General features: G+C 43.6%; 1 protein-coding gene across 5 annotated transcripts in view; it reads left to right on the top strand.

The window, feature by feature from the left end:
- LOC101159564 (tyrosine-protein phosphatase non-receptor type 18) overlaps nt 1-24,095 on the top strand; it is a 39,086-nt gene that overhangs the window by 1,258 nt on the left and 13,733 nt on the right. For all 5 annotated transcript variants that reach the window (XR_002289707.2, XM_023957062.1, XM_020701627.2 and 2 more), the window contains exons 2-12: nt 14,242-14,350; nt 14,636-14,712; nt 14,795-14,890; nt 15,750-15,788; nt 17,051-17,119; nt 17,196-17,258; nt 17,334-17,476; nt 17,774-17,840; nt 19,646-19,723; nt 20,450-20,542; nt 23,956-24,008. Coding sequence is in view for 4 of the 5 variants with exons in the window: in XM_023957062.1 (XP_023812830.1) it covers nt 14,242-14,350; nt 14,636-14,712; nt 14,795-14,890; nt 15,750-15,788; nt 17,051-17,119; nt 17,196-17,258; nt 17,334-17,476; nt 17,774-17,840; nt 19,646-19,723; nt 20,450-20,542; nt 23,956-24,008 (887 nt within the window). In the remaining variant the exon portion in view is untranslated. The remainder of the gene's footprint in view (nt 1-14,241; nt 14,351-14,635; nt 14,713-14,794; nt 14,891-15,749; nt 15,789-17,050; nt 17,120-17,195; nt 17,259-17,333; nt 17,477-17,773; nt 17,841-19,645; nt 19,724-20,449; nt 20,543-23,955; nt 24,009-24,095) is intronic.

Genomic DNA, 24,095 nt, shown 5'->3' with positions numbered 1-24,095 from the left:
CTTCTCTCTCGCTGAGATAATCCATCCCACCCCGCAGGTGTGCCATATCAACATGCTGATTGGACAGCATGATTACTGCACAGGTGTGCCTTAGACAGGCCAGACTGAAAGACCACCCTGAAACATGCCATTTTGTTTTAATGTTTTAATCCAGCAAGTGTGTCATTACTGTTGTTTTGTTAAAATGGGCAGTGAGTCAATCACCCAAAGGCAAACATAAGCACTAAACAGAACTACCAACACCCAGACTGTGCTGATGTTATCCTGCTTTCTACCTTACCTTTTTATCTCAGCTGATCAGATGTGAAATAAAGGGACAGTTCAGTGGAAGATGTGGAACGTGCTCGATTCCCCTTTGGTGCAGCCAGAAGGCCCAGTTTCAAATTCCAGGTGGTGCCTTTCTATGTTCTTCCCGTGCATTCATTTTATATTCGTCCCTCAGTCCAGAATCATGCTTCATGGGTTAATTGGGGACTAAGTTGTCTTTTAGGTGTTCATGTGAGTGTGTGTGATTCTGTGGCCCTGCAACAGACTGGTGGCTTGTCCAGGGTGACCCAACCTTTACCTAACAGTGGTTGGGATAGGCTCCAGCAACCATGTGACCCTACAAGGGAATAAGCAGGTTTTAAAAAAAATGCGGACCATCTCCCGTAATGACCAGGTGATGTAGACATCACCTTTCACGAGGAAAACTCGGAAGGACAAACAAAGCCTGATCAAAGGAGAAGTGGAATTTTATTAGGGAAATAAGATATCTTCAGAGTGGAGACAGAAAGTCTGTTTTACTTTGTGTCTCACTTCAGGTATTTGCAAAATAGATAATAAGAAATCTCTCTACATTAAAATTTTCTTGAATAAAATGTCAGTGGAACATTTGCATTCAAACTAAATGAATGAGGCAAATCTCAAACACCAACATCGGAGGGGATGCAGAAGGACATCCGTCCAGCTGCTTTGCAGCAGGGGGTAGTTATGTTGACTTCTGCCAAAGTGTAGCTGAACAACAGACTCACACAGCTGCATTCATTTACATAAGCCAGGTAAATCAATATTCAAAACACGTTTGATTGTAAAAATGACAATTCTGAGAACCACGTCCCGAAAGGATCGCTTCTTTCCTGCTCCACGGTTTCAGACTTGAACTGATCAAACACACGTCTGCTCCTGGATGGAAGTGCAGGAAAAATGATGAAAAGAAGAGTTCAGGTGCAGAAAAAAAGCAGACAGCTGTTGCGGCTACAGTTCAGTGAGCTGCTATTTTGAGAAGTTCAGACTTTCTGACTCACCATTGGTTCACAGTTGATCTGTGGCGGCCTCCGAAACAAACTCTGTCTTGCATTGACCATTGCATAGATCGACCGACCTGTCACCTGAAACTCTTCAGGGAGACTTCCTGCTTGAATGTGATGAAGAGCAGAGCAGATTCACATCCTGTCTGCAGTCTGCGGCTGCTTCATGTTCCTGTAAAGAAACTGGTCAGGCTGCTTCCTCTGCTTCATGTCGGTTCACTATCAACCTGTGGCTGCAGATTCATGCAGCACCTGAAGAGTCTGTTCTGCCAGCAGGCTTATCATTTCACAGGCCATACAACTACCATTTACTGTCTTTTTTTTACCACCATCCATCCATCTTCCTCCGCTTATCCGGGACCGAGTCGCGGGGGCAGCAGTCTAAGCAGAGATGCCCAGACTTCCCTCTCCCCAGCCACTTCCTCCAGCTCCTCTGGGGGACCCCGAGGCGTTCCCAGGCCAGCCGAGAGACATAGTCTCTCCAGTGTGTCCTGGGTCTTCCCCGGGGCCTCCGCCCAGTGGGACATGCCCGGAACACCGCCTCCCCAGGGAAGCGTCCAGGAAGCATCCAGACTAGATGCCCAAGCCACCTCAACTGGCTCCTCTGGATGTGGAGGAGAAGTGGTTCTACTCCGAGCTCTCCGCGGGTAACTGAGCTTCTCATCTTATCTCTAAGGGAGCCCCCAGCCACCCTACGGAGGAAGCTCATTTCAGCCGCTTGTATTCGGGACCTCGTTCTTTCGGTCATGACCCAGAGCTCATGACCATAGGTGAGTATTGGAACGTAGATCGACCGGTAAATTGAGAGCTTTGCTTTTCGGCTCAGCTCTCTCTTCACCACAACGGACCGATACCACCATTTACTGTAAATGAGAACTGGACCGAGTTAGTGTGAAGTCAGCCACAGAAAATGGTTTCCTTCCAGCTCTGACCAAATGAAGTCAATTCAGTCACCATTTTTTCACATTATAGACTTTGCTTTGCTGGAACCAGAAATTGTTAGAAAGTAGTGATTAGTCTGAGTCAACCCGAGTCATCTTTGTATGGCAACCACACTCACCAATCAGGAGAGAGCTTACTGGAAGGCCACATCCCTACCACTGGAAAGAGAGCTTGAGAGAACCTGTCAATCAAATCTTTCGAATATTGGATGTGAGATGAACTACTTTTATTGAGGCATGTGATTGGTCAGTTTATAAGTTGATTAACTTGCACTACAGCATAAAGATCATGAAGAACATGAAGTTTATCAAGAAGATGTTAAAAACAAGTATCAGATCCAGAACGGTTCTTCTGACCAATAGAATGACTGAGTAACAGCTGTTTATTTCTCTAATGAAGTCTACGGGGTTGGGCCTCCTGGAGCCAGCGGCGCTGCTTCCTGTTTGGAACACCAGGAGGGAGGGGTCACTCAGTCCAGTTCTCATTTACAGTCAATGGTTACCACCAGTCCCCACTGAGAGCTTTTTCCTGTGTTTCTTATCATTTTGAACTTCTACACTGAAGTAGTTGAATTTCATATCACAGCATATTTTTTCATATGTGATTGGAATCACTCAATTTGGTTTTTAAACATGAAATTCAGCACAAACACTCCTTGAAGTCCTTTTTTTCTTCGCCTTTTGAAGCCTCCCCTAAATCTAACCTTCTGTATCTCCCTCTCTCACACCAACCACCCTCATGTCCTCCTTCTTACGACATGAACCTCCTCTCTGGTCTTCCAATAAAAAGGCAGTGGGCCACTTCGAGATGGTTTCTGAGAGTCATGGCTGTTCAGCCTCACTCCCAGCATTCATACAGACAGAGCTCTTCCTGTGCTCCAGAGCTACTTCTCGACATTTTTAGCAGTAGAGACTTTTTTCTTTCAGAACTAAACTTGAAATGTGTTGAAAATGTTACCGTTTGATTATTTAAGTTTAAATAGGATGGCAGTGTAACAGAACTACAATGATTTGGAAACATAGCAAAGGAAAATATGTCATGGCTTTTTTTTCTCACATGGATCTTTTTTAAACACAAGCCAAAATAGGTTCTGTCAGATTTTAACCGAACAACCAGTGCTCTGTGCAGCATGTTACCCCTCCTTAGATCACTTTGTTGTGGTACATATAGAAAGAAATGAAGATAGAGTAAAGGGTGAAGTTGGCGAGGAGTCAATTACAGAGTCAGAAAAATGTCTCGTGATGTAATCTTCCTGTTTTTGCCTCATCTTTCTTATAGTTAAATCTTTTCTGTTTGCTGTGTGTTTAAGTACCAACGTTTCATCAGCTGGGAATTCATATGAAATCTGAAGTTCTTTTGTGTTTTTGACTCACAAACAGCCTCTGATGTTGCTGTAGGAGACGTTTCTGCTTCCAGACTGTTTTTTAATGTGATTGTCAGAGCAGAGAGCGAGGGAAGAAGAGTGAAACAAAAGACAAATACCCAGGTTTAGCTTTTTTTGTTCTTAATTGAGTCTGGCCAAAAAAGAGCTGGGGCCTCATTTATAAAACTTTGCGTAGGATTTGCGTCAGAAGTGGCGTACGGATGAAACATAGGACGTGCGTACGCACAGAAATATTCGGATTTATAAAACCGTGCGCACGCACATCCTACGCATCTTTCCCTTTATGAATCACAACCGATTCTAAATGCAGCGCAGCTTTTGCGGCTACATGACACGCCCATAGTTGCCCATAAATAGTCCGTGAAACGCCCACAAATGAATATTCATGGCTTGCTAAATCATGGCAAACACAGAGGGGAAATCAAAAAAACGTAACTTCACTCAATGTGAAGTAGAAGTTATCGTTGGCGAGGTGGAAAAGAGGAGAAAAGTGTTGTTTGGGGCACAGTGTGGGCATTACTAATGCCAAAAAGGCACTTGAGTGGCAAACGGTGGCAGACGCGTAAATGCTGTAGCCTCACAACCTCGGACGTGGCCGAAATAAAAAAGAAATGAAAGAAATGATCGGACATCAAAGTCGAGGCAAAGAAACGTCTAGCGCTGCATCGGCAGAGTGTGTCCGCCACGTGGGGGGGTGGGGGGGTGGGGGACCGGAGCTGACCCCTCTTGATGAGAAACTGGCCGCTATTATTGGGGAATCCCTATTAAGTCCCCTTATCGGCGTCCTCCTCCGGGGGAGCCAGTTTAGCTCGTGCTGGTTTGCGGCGCCTTCCATCCGTGAAACCAGGGTTCGACTCCGGGCTGTTCCCTGTTCCCTTCCCTACCTCTGCCGGTTCCAAGCCCGGCTTGAGAAGGTTGCGTCAGGAAGGGCATCCGGCGTAAAACATTGCCAAATTTACCATGCGACTTGTTCGCTGTGGCGACCCCTGATGGGAGAAGCCGAAAGTGGAAGAATCGGCGTCCTCCTCCGCCTCAGTCACCTGACTGAGACGGAGGGGACGCCGACGCGCCAGGGTCAGGGTGACACAGGTAAGAGAAATAATTCAAATGAATGCAGTCAAGTCACATGTATGCAGGCTACACAATTGCAGATTATTAATATAGAAAAATTTTATTTTAGTTGCTGGGTGTTCCAGTGGTTACGATGCTGCAGCTGAGCAGCCGTCTGGCCCCAGCGTCTCCACGGCACGCGGCTCTCAACCCTCCAGCAGTGGACGCGTCCTCACCGATGCAGTCCTTGAAATGCAGAGGGAAGTCAGTAGTTAAATCAGAGAGGTGGCCAAGGAGTTGGGCGAAATCAAGATCGCCCTGACTGAAATAAACTGCACGATGAGGGAATTCTTAAATAAATAATATTTTCCACACCTCTTGTTGTTCTTTACAAGCGACGCATCACTTCCAAACGCTGGCGCACAGCAGCAGCAAATGGCTCAAATGCGTGGGGATGGGGTTCAGGGTCGGGGCCAACACAGCAATCAGCGCCAGGGGGTAGAGGCACGTTTTTAAGCTGTGCCACATTGTGTAGCACAGCACATGCCAGCAAGATTTGGCACACACTGTCACTTTCACGTGTTTCTTCCATCTGCCGACGGTGTCGCCTTTTCTCATTTCACCCGTTTTTGTGCGTACGCCTGGGTCAGAGCTTGCGTGAAGGACCGCACATTTTCCCGTCAAGTTTGCTTTTTATAAATCTCAACTATTGCGTAGAGAGTGGCGTACGCCTTCTTTTGTGCGTACGCAACGTTTATAAATGATGCCCCTGGAGATGCAGTGAAGGATGCTATTCAACACCCTGAGCTGCAGAGGGCAGTGAGATCTTGATAGAAAGCAGCACGCATTGGAGATGCAAGTAATGCCAGGGACCACATCCGAACTTCTAAGCGTCCTGCAGGAGTTCCACCAAGTGTTGGTTCAGTAGAGATGAGCTTCTCAAAACTTAAAGAAACATCTCTCAGATCTACAATGTCTCTTGGATCGCCTCAATGGACTTAGAATAAAGTGGGAGGTGTCTTGACAGGTATCATTTCATGAGACCATTGATGCTTTTGCTGCTAGGAACTGCAGACGTTCATAGCTTTAGCCAGACTTTGACCAGATTTCAGTGCTGCTTTATAGTTTTAGTTTGGTGTAGTTTGCACTCTTGGCCATTGTTTAAAAGGACGTAGCACTGTAGCTTTGTATTGGGTTTGAGCATGGGGCCTTTATATTTTCTAAGACATTTGCACAAAACCTGATCAGTTTTACTTGTGTTATTTTCTTTATTGCGTGTTGTTTATAGTTCTGTTACATATTTCAGTCAGTGCCTTTGCTAAAAAGAAAAAGTGACCCCATTTTTGACACTGTTATTTTAGTGAAACCAGCAGTTGTTTTTTAAGTTTGCCTATTTTTGTCAGGCGCTGTCCTGACAGAGTTTTGGACAGAAAATCAAACGTTTAATAAACAAACTGGAAAAGACAAAACCCATGTAGCTACAAAAAGGTGACCTGACAATGATGAACTGAAAAGCAGACACTTAAATAGGCTGAGGGCAATGAACTAAAATGACAACAGCTGTGGATCATGATGGACTGAGAAACTGTGTGACAGAGGGCGACTCATAACATGACCAAAAACCACAAAAACCAAACCAAACCACAGAACCCTTACAATTTTAGCACCATTTAGTGTTATTTTCAACTTGACACCTCTGTATTTTCTCATGAGATTTTCACAAACATGAACATAAATTTCATCTTCTATTCAAAGGTTCTAGTTATTCCGTCCATCCATCTTCAGAATATGCCTGATTCCTTTTGGGGTCACAGGGTTGCTGGTTCCTGTCCCAGCTATGGTTGGTGAAGGTGTTGTACACCCTGAACAGGTCAACAGGCCTTTGCAGGCCCTTATAACATGTAACATGTTATTAAACAGTGTAATGCTCTGTTCATTTGTGTGTTTTACTTTGTAAAGACAATACTTTAAGGATTTAGTCAGTCTTGGTCCCCTTTTAGTTGGGCAGGTGTGGTGGGCTGGCGCCACATCCCACCCTCTCCAAGGGCTCCAATCCTCGAACCAGCTCTGATCTGAAGCTGTTTTTAAAGCACCAGAATGTGAGAGCTACTGAGGTGACCACAGAAGAAGAAGCTGAGTGGAGGTTTCTGCTAGCCTGAGAGGTACTCTTATTCTGAAAGCGTCTTACACAGAAAATGTGTCTGTGTGTGTTTCAGTTCAATCTGGTTTGTATGAAAATTGATCTTTGGGGGCAAATCAGAGTTTGTAGTAAGTCCTGTTCCTAAATTCTTCAGAACCGTTGTGGGAGATCCGGGCAGAAAGGATCTCCGGAAAGGTCACAGCAGATGCAAAGAAAGCCTCTGACTGAAGACAATTGGATGTTCTGTGTTATAAAGATGTTGATAAAGCTTTCCCATGACGATTTCCTCCTTCCTTAAACAGCAATAGACCAACAGACTGTTTCCTCCTGAGGCATTGTGGGAATAATACGAGATCATATTGAAATGCAGAGGTAAAGACACTTAGGAGCAGTCTAATACCTGGACAACTTTTTTGCTACTGTTTGACTTGCTAGGGATCCCTTTTCTCTTTGGTAATGTCTCTTCTGCCATCAAATGTTCTTCAAGTCTTGTTACAAACTTCAAAAAATATTCACCATTCTTTGTATCTATGAAGACTCTCATTCATCCAGGTTGTAAAGTTAGAAGATTTTTCACTTCTTATCCAAGAGGCTTTGTCAATTCAAAATGTAATGATACTGCAGGTGGGTGGAACCCAAATGAACCACTCATTCAGGGCTTCGAAGCCACACAGAACAGCTGCATCTGGTGGCGGACTGGTTGTATTTTGACATATGTTTCAACAAAGCTCCTTGAAACACTTCAATGTGGAAATGATGATGAAAAAATGTAAAACAACACAACATGTGACGTTTTCTGTGAGAAGTGCTTGACACAGCAAATTACACATCACATGAAGAAAAAATAAACGCAAAAAAAGTATAGTGCTGGACTCGAATCTAGAACCTGTGTATTAAGTACCAATGACTATTCCACTGAGTTATCTCTATTCACAAGATAATAACATTCCATAATAGATTCATTGCAGTGTTTTTGTTTTATACACAACGTTCATAGTGTATTGTTTTATTAGGATAAACCGAGTTGAAATGATCCTGAGCCACATAACGTTTTTTACCAGGAGCCATGGTAAAGTGCAATGAACTGATGCTGATTCCAATACAGGGGAAACAATGGAACTGGTCGGGAAACGTTCAGGATTTATTTCATATTTCTAGAGAATAGCGCGCCCAAGTGTTCGAAACGCAAGTGACCTGAAGCGTGCTTCGACCAAACGAAGCATCTGGCCCGTCATACGTCATCCACCACGTGATCTGCGCTGGTTGACACACGCCCTGAAACATTGTGCCGAAACACTCTGTTTCATGAAGGTGAACCGCGCACCGAAGCGTCTGTGTCACACGGGCCATCCCTATTTGTAATACACCTTTAGTAAATCTGCATCACAAAGGCTGCACATAAAAACAGGTAAAATGTAAAAATATGGTATAGGTATTTGTACTGGGAAATGACCAACTGGAAGGATTAGAGACTGGAGCCTTTCTTGACATTTTGCTGGTGATCCTTTGGAGGATGGCTTTAAAGTTTGGAGGACATCCTGTTCCCCTCTTTAGTCCTCTGTGTCAGGATGTGTCAATGGAGGTGGAGGCTGTAAGGAGAGCAGGGCTGCTCATTCCTGCTCCTGGAGATCTACCACGCTGCCTGTATTCCAGCTCTGCCTGCACTGCGTACTGCTGATTACCTGGGCCAGGTGTGTTCATTCAATCAGAATCTGGAGACATCTGATTGAGCTAACCAGCAGCTAGCAGGCTTGGAGATCTGGAAAACAGGCAGGTTGGTAGATCTCCAGGACCAGGGGGGTATTCCAGGAAGCATGTTTATACTAGCCTGACTTTAAGCCTGAACTCTGGCTGAAATCCGCCTGAACTTGCTTCTTCTTGTGATTTTATTGGCGGGAGGCACTATCGTGAAGGTGCATTACCGCCACCTACTGTGTTGGAGTGTGGGTCAGAGTGGGGATTACCTAACCAAATTTGACTATATAAAAAAAAAAAAAAAAAAAAAAAAAAAAACTAAATTCTCCTCAATAACCTAGTTCTTTTCAAAAAACCTATAATTGCATCATTTAAATTCTCCTCCCCTCCCAAAAGCTTCTTTAAAGTCATTTGCTCGCCCTCTATCATCCGTACCCTACTTTCCAGTTGTCGTCTTTCCTCCCTATACAGTTCACACTGACATAGCACATGCTCCACAGACTCTTCCCCTTTCCCGCACTCACACAAACCAGTAGGATGTTTCCCTATCAGATGCAATGTATTATTTAAACCAGTGTGTCCCATCCTCAACCGTGATATTATGCAGCTATCTCTGGTGTTTACTCTGACATTCATACCTCTCCCTACTTTGTCCTGAACACTAAATAGATGTCTTCCTTTCCTCTCCCTTTCCCATTGTGTCTGCCATTCTTCCATAATACGCCTCCTAATAATTGCCCTAAATTCTGTCCTACCTAATGGAATTTCTATCTCTATTCCCCGTTTCAATGCCCTTTTTGCCAGGAAGTCAGCCATTTCATTTCCCTCCACCCCCCTATGTGCTGGTACCCACATGAATCTAATGTTTATTTTTAAGTTTGCCAACCTGATCAAACTCTCATAAATTTCATATAATATATCTGATCTGCTCTCAGAATAGTATGACTTCAGAGATATCAAAGCTGACAATGAATCTGAACAAATTATACCATCCCCAATTCTGTTCTGTTCTAGCCAGTGTAAACTATATGAAATTGCCAACATTTCAACTGCAAAAACTGAAAGATCCTTTGACGTCTTAACTCCAACAGATTTGTCCAATGTAGGGATACAGAAAGAAAAACCAGTTCTCATTGTTTCTGGGTCTTTAGATCCATCTGTATATATGGGTATAAATGAAGCATGGACTGTGTCTAATCTGTCTGCTGTTATCTCATCCCAGTTTCCCTTCCCTTTTCTATCCTCCATTGTTCTATGGAGATACAAATCCACTTGTGCAGTTGGAAAAATCCAGAAAGGAGTGGTCGGGTACAGAAACGTCTTAACTAGGGTTTTGCCATGAATATTTGCTTTTCTCGCTAACCTAGCTAATTTCCAAGCAGCACTTTCATTTGTCCCATTATCACTTTCCCAACAAGGCTCAATAGCCCTCCTAACCATGTTCTCTACACCTACACAACCCTGTATTTTCACCCAATAGTTAAGCATCAGCTGTTTAATTCTTAGTTTCAATGGTAGCTCCCCCATTTCAACTTGTAATGACACAGCACGAGTTGACCTCATAGCCCCAGTGCATATTTTCAAAGCCTGATTTTGGATGACTTCTATTTTATGTAATAACGTTTTGCACGCTGTATTGTAAACAATAATTCCATAATCTGTGACTGACCTAATCATTGTAATATATATTTGTTTTAAAGCCTGTGCACTAGCTCCCCACCCAGTACCTTTCAAGCATCTCATTATATTTATGACTTTCTTACATCTCCCTACTATACTATCAATGTTCTCTCTCCATTTCAATTTTGTATCCAATATAACCCCCAGGTACCTAAAACTATGTACTTGCTCAATTGCTTCTCCATATAACCTTAAGTTCAAAACAGTTCCACGTTTCCTAGTAAAAACCATGCATTTTGTTTTAGTTACTGAAAATTTGAATCCCCAGTCATAAGACCAGTTTTCCACCTCCGTAATGGCGTCTTGTATCTTTCTCTCCACATAATGAATATTTCTTCCCCTCTTCCACAAGGCTCCATCATCTGCAAATAATGCTTTCCCAAATTCACATCCAATTGAATTAAATATATCATTAATCATAATTGAAAACAGCACAGGGCTAATTACACTACCTTGTGGGGTTCCATTATCCACTACGTACCTAGTAGAAAAGGACTTTCCTATCCTGACTTGAACATATCTATCAAACAAAAAGCCCTTAATCCATTTATAGATTCTTCCATTAAGTCCCAACGTTCTTAATTTTATCAATAAACCCTCTTTCCAGACCATATCATAAGCCTTTTCAATATCAAAGAATACTGCCACCAAATATTCTTTATTTACTTGGGCTTTCCTAATGTCTGCTTCTAGACAGATTACAGGATCCATTGTCCCTCGACCTTTCCTAAAACCATTCTGATATGGGGACAGCAAATTTTTACTTTCCAGGTAATACTGCAATCTCTCATTTATCATTCTTTCCATCACTTTACCAACATGTGATGTGAGTGCTATGGGCCTGTAATTTTCTGGGCTGCTCGGATCTTTCCCAGGTTTTAATATAGGAATAACCACAGCCTCTTTCCAATTGGTCGGCAATTTACCTTCACACCAGACCCTATTATACATGTCCAATAATTTCGCCTGAACTTGCTTACTCGGGGTATGTTGGTTTCAAAAGACCGGATATGAGTTAGCGTAATTACGCTCGAATTGGTAACCCTGGGTTAATGCACGTGCACACTAAGTACATAAAGACATTCTCAATAGATCGCCGATTTACGGAGTCGTGTGGAGTCGCGTGGAGAAAAAAAGAGAGCTCTATACTTCAGTGAGACGGAGTCTGAGATTTCAATGATGGCGCATGAAGATTATACATCCATCAAAAAAGTAACACTGCTGCATCATCATCAAAAGAAAGAGTTTCTGCTTGGAGATAAAGAACAGACAAAGTAAACGCACAGGTTTCTGATCTTATTTCCATTTTCCTTGTGACGCATATATATAACTTATCCAATTTTGCCAACTTACCGTAAATGAATATTGGTAACAAGTAATTGAGTTAAATTTATTCAACCTAATTTCTTACGTCTATAAAACTCAGTAACTGTTTGTACAACTCAAATTTACATATATTTATTTAACTAAATGTCATATTAGTCCAATTCAATTAATCTTTTTTCCATCTTAATTAATTATGATTCTTGAACTCTCATATGTCTATGTTTGAGCCGGCAGATATTCTCATTATCATTTATAACAATTAAGAGGACGGGAAAAAATGCATGGAAAGCATAAATTCCTCAAGGAATTCTCCATCATCATAATTACTGTCTTAATAGGAAGGAGTGCGATATAAACTCCTTATCCTCTCCTTCACTCTCACTCATGGTGCAGAGACGTAAGCATAGTAGGACAAAATAAATCGACAAAACACAGTAAAACAGCTAAACAACTAAACACATTTGGTCAAAAAACCACACTTAAACCCAAATCCGTCCAGACAGGCAAAGGGAATGGTATCCCACAATCCCTTGCGGTGCCGATCTAACAGCAGCACCAAAGTTACACCTACTTAATTGAATTAATTTGAATGAAAGGAAAATAAATGTCTGAAAACTACGTGTTATTTTTAAACTGACTTAACAAAAAAATGATTTATCTTAACTGAAGCAAATAATTAAGTTAGATTAATGTAAAATGTTTATCTTTCCAACATCCATATGTGGTCTTATCACCCTATGACGGTGGAAAAAGTATTATCTGAGCTTCTTCATCCTCTAAATCATCTTCAAATGGACACGCCGTGCTGCTTCACCTCTCTGAAAACAAACTAACCTTCAACTAAACCTGCTCCAGACCAGGTTATGGTCAGAGCATGAGTTGCTATGGCAACTTGACATACCCTGAAACATACCTCCATTTCTGGAACCGAAAGTTGAGGTTATCAACTTCTTTAGCCTCAAACTTATCGTGGGAGCTAGCATAACCTGCTTTCTGGAATACCCCCCAGGAATGAGCAGCCCTGGTGCAGGAGAGCAGGGGCAGTGCATAAAACAAATCTAACTTTTTTTTTTTTGATGACTAATATACGTTGGGAGTGTAGAAGCCAGAAAGCTTTAGGATCAAAATCAGATAATGGTAGATATGCATTTGAGTGTTGTGTCTGTATCATTGTAACAGCCGAGCCAGTAGATTCACATGCAGAGTTAGACTTAGCCAAAGGTGAAGCATAAACTGATACTAAAACAACCCAAGTGAACTCATTTGGTATACAGTTTACCACAGCAAACAGTTCTAAATGTGGAGTACAGAGACGACAGCAGCATGTCATTGGTGGATGACGGACACTGCTGTCCCTCCTCCTTTTTCTGCCGCTCCTCTTCAAATCTCTCTTCCTTAAAGCCGCTCTGGTTGGAGTCTGCTGGCATCATCTCTTGAAAACAGGTTTTCTGTTAAAACACATAAAGCTGTATTGTTGACACTTCTTTGCCAGGAATCCAAAGATCATCAACCCAATCAGCAAATCTAAACGGGTTTGTTTGTCTCAGATTCCTCTTCAGCACTGACAGAAGACGACTCTTACTCTCCTCTGTCTTACACACTGCTCCTCTGCATTCATGACTTCTCTTTTTTAAATCAGTAGGATTTGGGGTTTCCACTTTTATATTCTTTCTGACCTTCAGGAAGACGTGTGCTCCTGCTTTTGCTTCTGCCTCCGTGGAATGTGAACAGTGATGAGAGCTCTGTGGGACAAAGATCAGGAGGATGCAGAGTTAACTTCAGAAGAGCAACACTCTTGGACCCTTAAATAATCATTTCAACAACAGAAAGATGTTGGAAATGAGGAAACGTCCCATCAGCGTTTTCAGCGTTGAATCAAGTGAACCGTAGTAAAACCCCACGCCAATGAAAAGGAGGATTTTGATGTTTTCAACATGTCCTTGAAGTTTAAGGAAAATTTTTTTTTTTTTTTTTTTAACTTGTCCTGTCCAACAGCTGGGCAGACAGATGAGAGCTGAGGGCCTCTTGTGTTGGACATATTTTACTTTAACAAGAGGGGTTATTAATCTTCAGACAAACCAAAGGTATGTCTGAATAAACCCCTTTTGTAATTGAGGCCAAACTTTATTAATTTCAAACATGTCTGAAAATCTTAGAAAAGTTTAAGGAAAATTAGGTTCAAAGTGGCATTTCTGAGTATTTCTTTATTCAAATCGTGGTGAATCGGGAGCATATTAAAAAAAAATGCTGCTCCAATGCTGCTCCATTCTGATGCATCCACCTGCAGACAAACATGAACGTCTTTGTTTTCCTCGTCTGAGCTGGAATCTGGATCTAAGCCGTACGGATGGATAGATCTGATACTGCTGCCATTGTTGTTGCACTGGTAATGTTAGCTTTGGGTTGTGCTAGCGGGAGAGCATGTAGACAAAGGGATCATGGGAAATTGGTGCAGACACAACTCAGAGGGGAATTTCTGAAGAACCTGTTCCGTTCTGCAGAAACTATGCTGTAGGAAACTGCTACATAGTTTGTGTTTAGGGCTTAAAGCAGCAGAATCCTGGTGAAAAGACTGCTGGGAACGCTGGGAAAGTGAAACTTTAAAGTTTTCCCAATCATTTCATGTGAAAAACGTGATCAAAGAATTCCTAAACCCTAACGTAGTTGAATCCTGTTCACTACTCTATAGTCCTACACTAACCAGTCGATTGTGTGTGTGTGTGTGTTGTTGACAGGTGCTGCGTTCAGAGTCCCTGCAGTCAAAGAGACAGCTGGGTTTGACCTCTGAAGCTGGAGCTCAGAAGGAAAACATCAAGAAGAACCGTTATAAAGACATCCTGCCATGTAGGAATACACTCCTGTTTGTCCTTCCTTCTCTCCTTTAGTTCTTTCCTTCCTTCATCCTTCGTCCACAAGTTGAAAAGCTGTCTCTCAATGTGAACGGATGCAGGGACCAGGAACCGCTTAGTTTGTGTTGTGAGTCACAACAGCAGGGTCTGTGTCTTTTCTGCTGATACACAGAAGCACCAAATCATTTTTCAGTTTTTTTCAGTTTTCCTGGTTTGTGTTTAATTTGTGTGGTCCAGTTGTGTGTTTGTTCCTCCTAAGCTCTTCATAATGTGTTTGTAGATGACCAGTGTCGCGTGGTGTTGTCCTTGTTGACCACAGAGTCCAAATCTGACTACATCAATGCGAGCTTCATCAGGGTGACACAAACTTATCACTTCTGCTGACACACAACCGGCCCATGTGATGCTGCTGATTGTCATACTAGCGTTTGTCCTGCAGGGAGCGACAGGAGACTGCAAGTATGTGGCTTGCCAGGGGCCTCTGGGCCCCACTCTGATTGACTTCTGGAGGATGATCTGGCAGCTGGACATCAAGGTCAGAAGCAAACTCAAGCTGTCCGGCTGTTGTGACAGTAGTTTTAGTTTAGAAACTGAAGTTATCCCAGAACATCTGGACTTTTGACCAGCCATGGAGACCAGATGCAGAAGCTTCCTATGATGAAATATTCGTGCTTCCACATGAATAGAGAGGCTGACCGCATCCCAGCTAGGAGCCTCCATGAAAGCAGGGTGTCAGTTTGTTTCCCTGCAGCCATAAAGACTGTGGCTCACAAACACAGGTGAGAACAGGTCAGTTCTGCTGCTCATCAGTCTGGTCAGGATCACCGGACCAAACCTTGAAAAGGAAAGCATTACCCAGAATCACAGCAACACACCAGCAAAAGCTCCCCATGCTAACTGTAAAGCACGGTGGTGGAGAGCTGATGATTTGGGCTTGTGGTGCTGTTGCACAACGGAACACTGGTTTTTCTCTCTGTACTACGGTTAGTTTGGAGCTTCTGTCTCTTTAGCATGAAGCATCCACCCATTTCAACCTTGGGCCTTTCAGGCACGGACGTCTGGTTTTTCAGACGTCCTTGCCTTGCCTGCTGTTGATCACTCAGTCAGGTGTGGTTTTCTGCCTGGACAGCGTTGGAGAACAAACAAGCAGGATGATTCAAAGAGGTTCATTGTGTCTATAAAATTATACTGCGTATTTAATTTGTTTTTTATCAGACACTGGTTTGTTTTGTAATGTAAAACGTACCGACATGTTTCGGTGGAATGTCTTCCACCTTCATCAGGGTCGTCATCAGGTGGTGGTGTGCGACGTCTTTAAAAACAAAAACAAGCAGGATCCCGGGCCTCAAGGACTGCAGCTGAGGCTCAGGCTAATTCCCGACTCTGTGTTTCAGGTGATTGTCATGGCCTGCAGGGAGATCGAGATGGGAAAGGTAAAGCGCCGTCTAACTACTAATTGTTGAGGCAAAGCTGCTGGAACGTGCCGCACCAGAGATTTGAATCGACCGCAGCACCTTCACACTTCATGTCTCTGCTCTGTACCTCGCTTCACCTGAACCTCCTGAGCATCAGAGGCTCTCACTCTCATGACGGGTCAGAGCAGAGCTCAAAACCTTTGCTCAGAAAAACTAAATCCTTTGTCATGTAGTTTGTGTCATTTTGGACTCAAGAAGGATTTGTAGAAATCTATTTTGTCCTCTGACTCTTTGATTCATTTACTGAATCTGAAAAATGTGGATCAGAAAATCTCCAGTCAGTGTGAATAAATGACACTTTGACAATCTGTTGTAGTCACGCAGTTTGCTACAAGCTTTAAGCTCTAGGGGGCGCTGTAGGGTTAACACTTCAATGCCTCAACCAATGATTTGATAAGCATGGAAAATTTTAAAGTCAGCATATTAAATTATACAAATACAGCATAAAACGTAGTTTGTTAGTTTTTTGCAGTTTCAAATCTCATATTATGGAAAGTCTTCCATTTGTAAGGGAACGTGCATGGGGGGGGGGCAGCACAGGGTGATTTGTTGTTTTGAAGTTTCTGCACCCCAGAGTGAGTGACCCCACCATGAGCCATGAACGTCCTGCCGTGCTTCCACCCGCCCCACCTCCCTGATGTTGTGACATCCTCGGTCACACGTGATCGGCCCTGCAGAACATGCAAACGTCACTGTGCAGCTCATCGCTTCATGTGAAGAACAAATCCTGACAAACAGTTCAGAGTTCTTTTGTTGAACGCGTTTTTCCCGTCAAACCTGGTTCATTTTAGTCCTGGTTTAAACTTTTTTTAAGTGGATCAAATTACAACAAATCTTCACTGACAAATTTTGATTTACAAAATAATTAGCCTTCAATCTTTTTGCCTTTTCAGGCAAAAGCTCTTTTCTGTTTCGTGTGTTCTATGTAATAATGTAGCCAATGAAAGCTTCACTTTTACTCAGCTGTCACAGTTCAGCTGAGTGAACCAAAAACATTGGTTGGAAAACAGAAATGATGTGGAGGTTTTCTCCAACATGAACTTGGCAGAGTCAGAGGTCAGTTCACCTCTGCAGTGGTGGTAAAAGTCTCATTGCTCCCCCCAGAGTGAAGCAGACTAACAGGCAGGTTCTCACGTGTGATCACATGTTTGCTCCTCCAAGCTGGACGGTTCCTTCAGCTCCTGGTGTGTCTCAAACTGAAAGTTGAATTTCTCCCTCAGAAAAAGTGTGAGTGCTACTGGGCTTCAGTCCAGCACCCTGCTGCATTTGGACCCTTCACAATCAGCAGCGTAAGAACACGATCAGACAAACATGACTCTTTTATCTGTGGAATTCGTGGGCAGCTTGTTTGTCGTGTGTTTCCAGCAGGGGGAGACACACATGAACCCAGACGTGGTGGTCCGGGCTCTGACTGTCAGCTTCCAGCAGGTTGGAACTCCACTCTAAGGAGATACTAGAAATGTGAAACCCATCCTTCCTCTCACCCTCCTCTTCCTCCCGCAGGAGACCCGCTCAGTTGTTCAGTACCAGTTTGTGTCATGGCCCGATCACGACATCCCCTATGAGACTGATGGGGTTCTGGACCTGCTGAGGAAGGTTAGGGGGACCCAAAGACCTCACAGCTCACCCCTGCTGGTCCACTGCAGGTACACACACACACACACACACACTCTGGCTCTAAATGGCTGTTAGTTCTCATCATGGCTGCAGCTTGTTTGTGCCAGCAGAGCTGATCACAGGTCAGCTGGTCATTAACATTCAACAGGATAGATCACACATATGGCAGATTGACTCTCTGTCACACACACACACACAGCAGGAGGCTGTGAATATGCAGCAGATAACACCTGCCATTGATAGCATAGTTAACATGCATGCTGCATCTGTTGTGTGTGTGTGTGGGTGTGTGTGTGCATGTGTGTGTGTACATGTGTGTGACACAGTGCTGGCTGTGGGAGGACAGGAGTCATCTGTGCCCTCGACTACATCTACGACCTTCTGGTTTCCAAGGTAACTCGTGATAACACATCTGAGTTGTTTTGTGTTCACCATTCAGTTGTGTGTCTGCAGTTGCATGAGTTTGTGTGTCTTGTCTTCACACTGTGCAGACAGAGATCATGGGGTGAGAGCAGATGAATTAAACAGTTCCTTTCTACAGGAAACAAATACCATTGTTTGGTCCACAGACTAGTGGATGGATGGGGGGGTACCAGTCTGTTGCAGGGCCTCACAAACACACACACATACACAACAGGGGCAATTTAGAGTCAGCAATGAACCTGGGAAGCATGTTTTTGGACTAATCGTGGCTTCCAGTAGAAAACCCACACATGCACGAGGAGAACCGGAAAAGTCCACACAAAAAGGACCCAGCTGGGATTTGAACCAGAAACAAGAGTGCCAACCACTGCACCACTATGCAGTTTCCACCGACCTGCGTTTACCAACAGTGGTCATGCGGACGGGCTGAGTGTGAGTGTGCACGGGGGGGGGGGGGTTATTTTGGTTGCATCACAGGGAGGAACCAGAAATGTAAAAAAGACAGAACTTTGCACCGCGGCTCCGCTTCTGTTTCACTTCCTTCTCTCGGCCTGGTGTCCTTGTCGCTGAGCTCATGTGGGAGGAGTCTCTGCTCTCTACAGACTGAACCTTAGCAGATACTGGGAAACGTGGCTTCTCCAGAATCAAGGTCCACCTCTGTCACGTGATCCAGCAGACGTGATTGACAGAGAGTCGGTTCTGACCTGGAAACTCAGCTGTTTCCTGGAAACTCAGCTGTTTCCTGGAATCGCTCCTGTCCTGAATTCGGGTGCCGTTGCTCAGAGTGCGTCTGCAGGCTCCTGATTCTAGAAAAATATTAAAAACTTGTCCTGCTCTTCCACAAGTGTGTGAACTTTAACGTCTACTATGTGAAGCAGACAATGGGGGGTTTGAAGAGAAGAGCCCTGCTCCTCTAGAGAAACTATCAGAAGTGATGTCAATGCTGAAACAGCCAGGAAGGTTGGGGGGGGGGGGGGGGGGGGTGACTGGTCACTCCAAAATATTCAAAGGGTTTGTTTGTCTAAGAAGGTGATGAAGACACAATGTCTAAATAAGCAACATGCACTGAGAGAGAAGATATATCTTAACTCCACAGGAAGTGAACTTTTCTTATTTTACAGGAATTTCTAAAACAGGTCCTCAGTAATGATAGATTGAATTTATCTGCACTTTTCCAGACCCTCAAAGTTATTATACAGTGTGTCCATCATTCATTCACACTTGGTAACTACTGAGGTACCACAGCTGCCCTGGGGCAGACTGACAGAGGCGTGGCTGCCAGTTTGTGCCTATGGCCCCTCTGACCATCACCGGGACATTCATACACCAGTGGAGCCACACTAGAGGCAGGGAGGGTGAAGCGTCTTACCAAAAGACACAATGACAGTTTTGATGAGGAGAGTGGGGATCAAACCACCAACCCTTCAATCATTGGACAACCTGCTCAACCCCCTGAGCCACTGCTGAATCCAGGTTTGAATGCGATGAAGAAACAAGAAGGGCAGCAGTCTTTCACCAAATGCTGTAGGCAAAGAGCCGGGCTCAGCGGAGCAGACGTAAATGATCAGAGAAGGAGAACAGGAGCTCAAAGCTGCACCGTGTTTCTGCAGAAAACCATGATTTGGTTGTTCAAGTGGCCAAACTAACTGTGACAGGCTGGAGCCAGCGCAGCAGCGTCATGTCCTCTGGCAGAGAACTCGCGCCTGCATCCCTCCACAGTTCTGCAGAGCACATCCAGCAGGTCACAGCGTCTCACCTCCTTGTTTGTCTTGCAGAAGATCACAGCAGACTTCAGCATCCTGAAGGTGGTCCTGGAGCTCCGGACGCAGAGGCCCTCTGCCGTGCAGACCAAAGTAGGTCTGGTGCTGGGTGGGCCACATGCTGGCCCTCAGATTCAACATGCCTGTCCTTTTGTGTCAGTGATGCCGCTGTTACCCAGAATGCAACCACTTATCAGTTCTTTAGCATTATTAATTCCAACCATACCCAACAAAACATTTTCTTCTGAGAACTTCAATGATCCACAAATTATCCAGGGAAAAGTCCTCCAGAAAACCAAACTGTAAAAACATCAAACCGCCTGCAGTTCCCATTGAATGTTTTCTTAGCTTTCAGTTTTCATGCTTTTTAATCTGAAAAAGCAGGAATCGTGAAGAAGTTTATAAATGTGTGCTGGGTTAAAGCAGTGCAGTGAGGAGCTGCAGGAGCGTCTTCATCGTCTGGCAGGAGGAGCTGCTTTTCTCCCCCCTGCCTCTTTTTCTGAGCAAAACAATCTGCCAATGGGGAAAGAAAAATGGTCTCACCATGAATTCTTCATTTAAGAAAGAATTCTAGTCACTAAGACATGTTTTCTCAAACTAAGAGTATTCTAATGTTGAAAAACGCTCTTGATACGATTATTTTTCTTGCAAGACAGAAAAGAAGACAAATTTTCTTGAAGATTGAGTTTTTGTAACTTGCTACTCTGTACCAAAAACGTTTTCTATTAGCATGTATCACTCTCTTTAATGTTTGGAAGTGCAGTAGAACATAAGACTTTGATTTAGCAGAGTAAAGCGTGAACCCCGTCCTCTCTGCAGGATCAGTATCAGTTCATCTTCACCGCAGTCATCAGCATGTTCGAGCAGCTCCTGCAGGCGTCCCCGCACCACCTCTACTGCAACTCTTCAGAGGTAAAAACACCCACAGTAGCTGTTCAGGGGATGGGAGGAAGTAACTGCAGAAACAGGAACTTCCTGTTTGTAAAGCCTAAGATGCGTATTCACTGCAGCTAGTTGAGAAACATCCAGAAAGAGACGGGCAGAGGCAGATCAGATGGAGGACATGCACTGACAAGTAGGTCCATCCAACGCGCACACGCACACACACACTGACACGTCTGAGGTGCTGACTGACAGACATGAAAACATCCCAGGACCTCCTTTCATTTATTCTAAACTTATCGTGACAGAAGAACCCAAAAGTCTGCGTGTTCTAAAGGGAAATGTCACCGTTACAGACTCACCTCTTCCTCTTTCTGCTCCCTGAGCCTTTCTTCCTCGCGTTCTTCATCACTGCTGTATTGTCATTTAACCACAGTGACAGAGTTGTAGGAGTCCAGATTGGACCGGCGGCCATCACAAGCTCAAACTGACCCTTCCGGATGAAGCTCTGCTATACTTCATCCTCCATCAGGGATCCTTACACAGAAACAATCCTTGATACAGAGTTCTATAAAATTCTTCTCTGACACTTTTATTGTCCGCTTGTAAAAATACAAAAAGGTTAAATTATTTATATTTGATTTCTTACTGATCTTAACCTCAAACTGTTTTCCAGCAGGATATTTCATTTACTCCTTTTTTTGTTTGGTGGTTCAAAACGTCTAGATTTGAAGTAAGTAATCAGTAATCTGATCCTATTTCTGTGAAGGTTCAGTCATCTAGATCCAGTTATCAGAGGATTCTGCTCTTCAGGACAACAGGACTTTAGAATTCATCATGAAGATGGTTCCGTTTAATGAACTGAGATGATTCTTAACGCGCTTTGGCCATGACCACCATGTGTTGGGTGATGCTCCTGCCCCTGAGATCCAGAGTCTGCTCTACCTGGTTAGCTCTTGGACACATTACATCTACTTCAATCATTGTTGACCTGCCGTTAGCAAGCAGCAGACTAAAAACCGTTCTTCCACACAGACTGGCTCGCGTTTCCACCTGCTGCTGTGTACTCAGTACATTCTTCAGTCTGTGCAGCTACAAATCAGATTCCCTGGAGACGATTCATCTTCATACCTTGTTTATCTTCAAGCATATTTCCACTGCTATTGTGATGCTTCTTTTACTGAAATTACAAGCTGGTGTTTGCCGTGCTGCTGGTAGTCTACAGGATGTGGTGTAAAGTTAGTGAAAATCAACCATGACTCCTGTCCCACAACAGTCAGAGATTATTTAGTCAGTCTGATAGCTTAGTCATGTCAACTTTAGTTCAAACCCTTTGAAGGTTTTAGATGATGAAAGAAACATTTACGCCCTACAAGAAGTCCGGTTAAAAGGAGTGTTCTGTACAAAATCCCACATGGAGACTGTAGTTAGACTATACATTCCAATTATCAGAAAATTATTTCCAGTATTTTCTGGTTGTGCTATCATTTTGTGCTACCTGGGCTGTTACTTTAAATGATTTTTTAACTATTTAGTGATCAACTAAAAATGTGTGTTTGATTCTTTATCAGTTGTTTTAGTTGTAGTCAAAGCAGAAGTTTCTGAAGCCATCAACAGCATGGGAGCTTTATTATTGACTGTCCAAATTGTCTCCAACCTTGAAGCTCTAAATAAGTTGTCTTGCTTGTGCAAAGTATAAATAGGCAGACATGTCCAACAAGAGGAAACCCTGCTATGAATCCTGTGGGCTGGAGACAAGAGCTTAAAGCTACAGTTAAGACTGAAACTAATGTTTTAGTTTTAAGTGATGTAACAATTTATGTACATTCATATTAGGACTGGCGTTAGTGGAAGGAGAGGAGGAAGGTGTGTCCTTCAGCAGAGAGAGACCATGACAGACAGGGTGGACTTACAGTAGAAAGCCTGAATGTAGAGTTGTTTGACATGATGGAACGAAGAACGATGGATCTCCTGTGTCTTCAAGAGACCAGATGGAAAGAGGTTGGAAGCAGATCCAAGATGTTTGATCATGGGGTAGATGGAATGAGGAACGGATAGGATAGGATTGTTCTGAAGATGAAGAGAGGGTCAGAGAGGACGATGAGTCTGAAGCTGGAAGTCGAAGGTGTGATGTTGAAGGTTGTCTGTATTTATGACACCCAGGTAGGAGGTGAGCTGGAGGAGAAGGAGGAATTCTGGAAGGGGATGGATGAGGAGATGCAGGGTCTCTCTAGAGGGGAGAGACTTGTGATTGGAGGAGACTTGAACAGACATGTGGGTGAAAGAAACAGAGATGAAATGATGGAGAAGCTTGTTTGTTCAGGCCAAGAATGCAGTAGAACAGATGATGGACTTTGTTGAAAAAAGATAGAAATGTCATTGGTGAAGACATTTTTCTGTAACAGAGAGAAGTAGAGTGAGACGTATGAGAGCGGATGTGCAAACACTTTAATCCTGTCAGAGATGGAAATGTGTTGACAGGTTCTACCAGTGTGATGAGAAACTACAGAGGAATCAAACTGATGAGACACAATGAATTATGGGAAAGAGGAGAGGAAGCTAGACTGACGTCAGAGGTGAACATTTGTGAGCAACAGTTTGGTTTCGTGCAGGGACAGAGAAGCACAGATGAAATGTTTGCTTTGAGGATGTTTCTGGAGAAGAACAGAGAAGGTCAGAAGGATCTGCATCAGGTCTTTGCAGATGTAGAGAAAGTCCAGGACAGGATCCAGAGAGAGGAGCTGGTTTGGATGAGGAAGTGTGGAGCAGCAGAGAAGAACGTTGGAGCTGTTCAGGACATGGATGGGAGCTGGAAGACAGTGGTGAGATGTTCTGTGGGTGATGAAGGTGGAGGTTGGACTGCACCAAGGATCAGCTTTGAACTCTTTTTTGTTTCTGTGGTGATGGACAGACTGACAGATGAGAATACACAGGATGTGGATCATGATGTTTGCAGATGACACCCTTGCACTCTCTGAACTGATTCTCCCCAGAGTCTTTGTCCATCGTGTCCTTGTTCTTTACTGATTCAAAATATGTCCAACCTGCTGGTTGAAAACATCGAATGAGCTGTTTTAACGGCTGTTTCTTTGTAAATAGGCTCCTTCTCAGGGCTGACTGCACTTTTCAGACCTGTCGGTTCGTGTCAGTCGTTTACCATGGCGTTAGGACTAATAAAGTTTTTGGGATTAAACAGACTGACCAGATCTGTTCTCCCAGTAGTGAAAATGTGTAAATGAGTGGAAGAACAGAAACCAGTGGATGTGTCAGATATGATCATTCACCACTGAAACCTTTTTTTTGTTTAATATTTTTTTTTCCTTCTCCTGCAAAGATGATGTGTGTCACCAAATTCTTCTGTGTTGTTATTTTTTGACAGTTTTTTTATTGAAAAAATGTTATGACAGTGTGCCGTGCTAAACAAAATCATTTTCTGTTTGTAGCTGAAAAGACCAGAGAAGACGACCCCAACAAACCCTACTTCCCCCCTCAGCAGGTACCATCACACCCATCCGTCTGTCTGTCTGTCCGTCTGTTTGTCTATTTGCATACCTGTCTGTCTCTCAGAACACTCGTCTGTGTA

Source organism: Oryzias latipes, chromosome 7 (assembly GCF_002234675.1).
Source record: "Oryzias latipes chromosome 7, ASM223467v1".
NCBI lineage: Eukaryota > Metazoa > Chordata > Actinopteri > Beloniformes > Adrianichthyidae > Oryzias > Oryzias latipes.
This window is presented reverse-complemented; position numbering and strand designations above follow the sequence as displayed.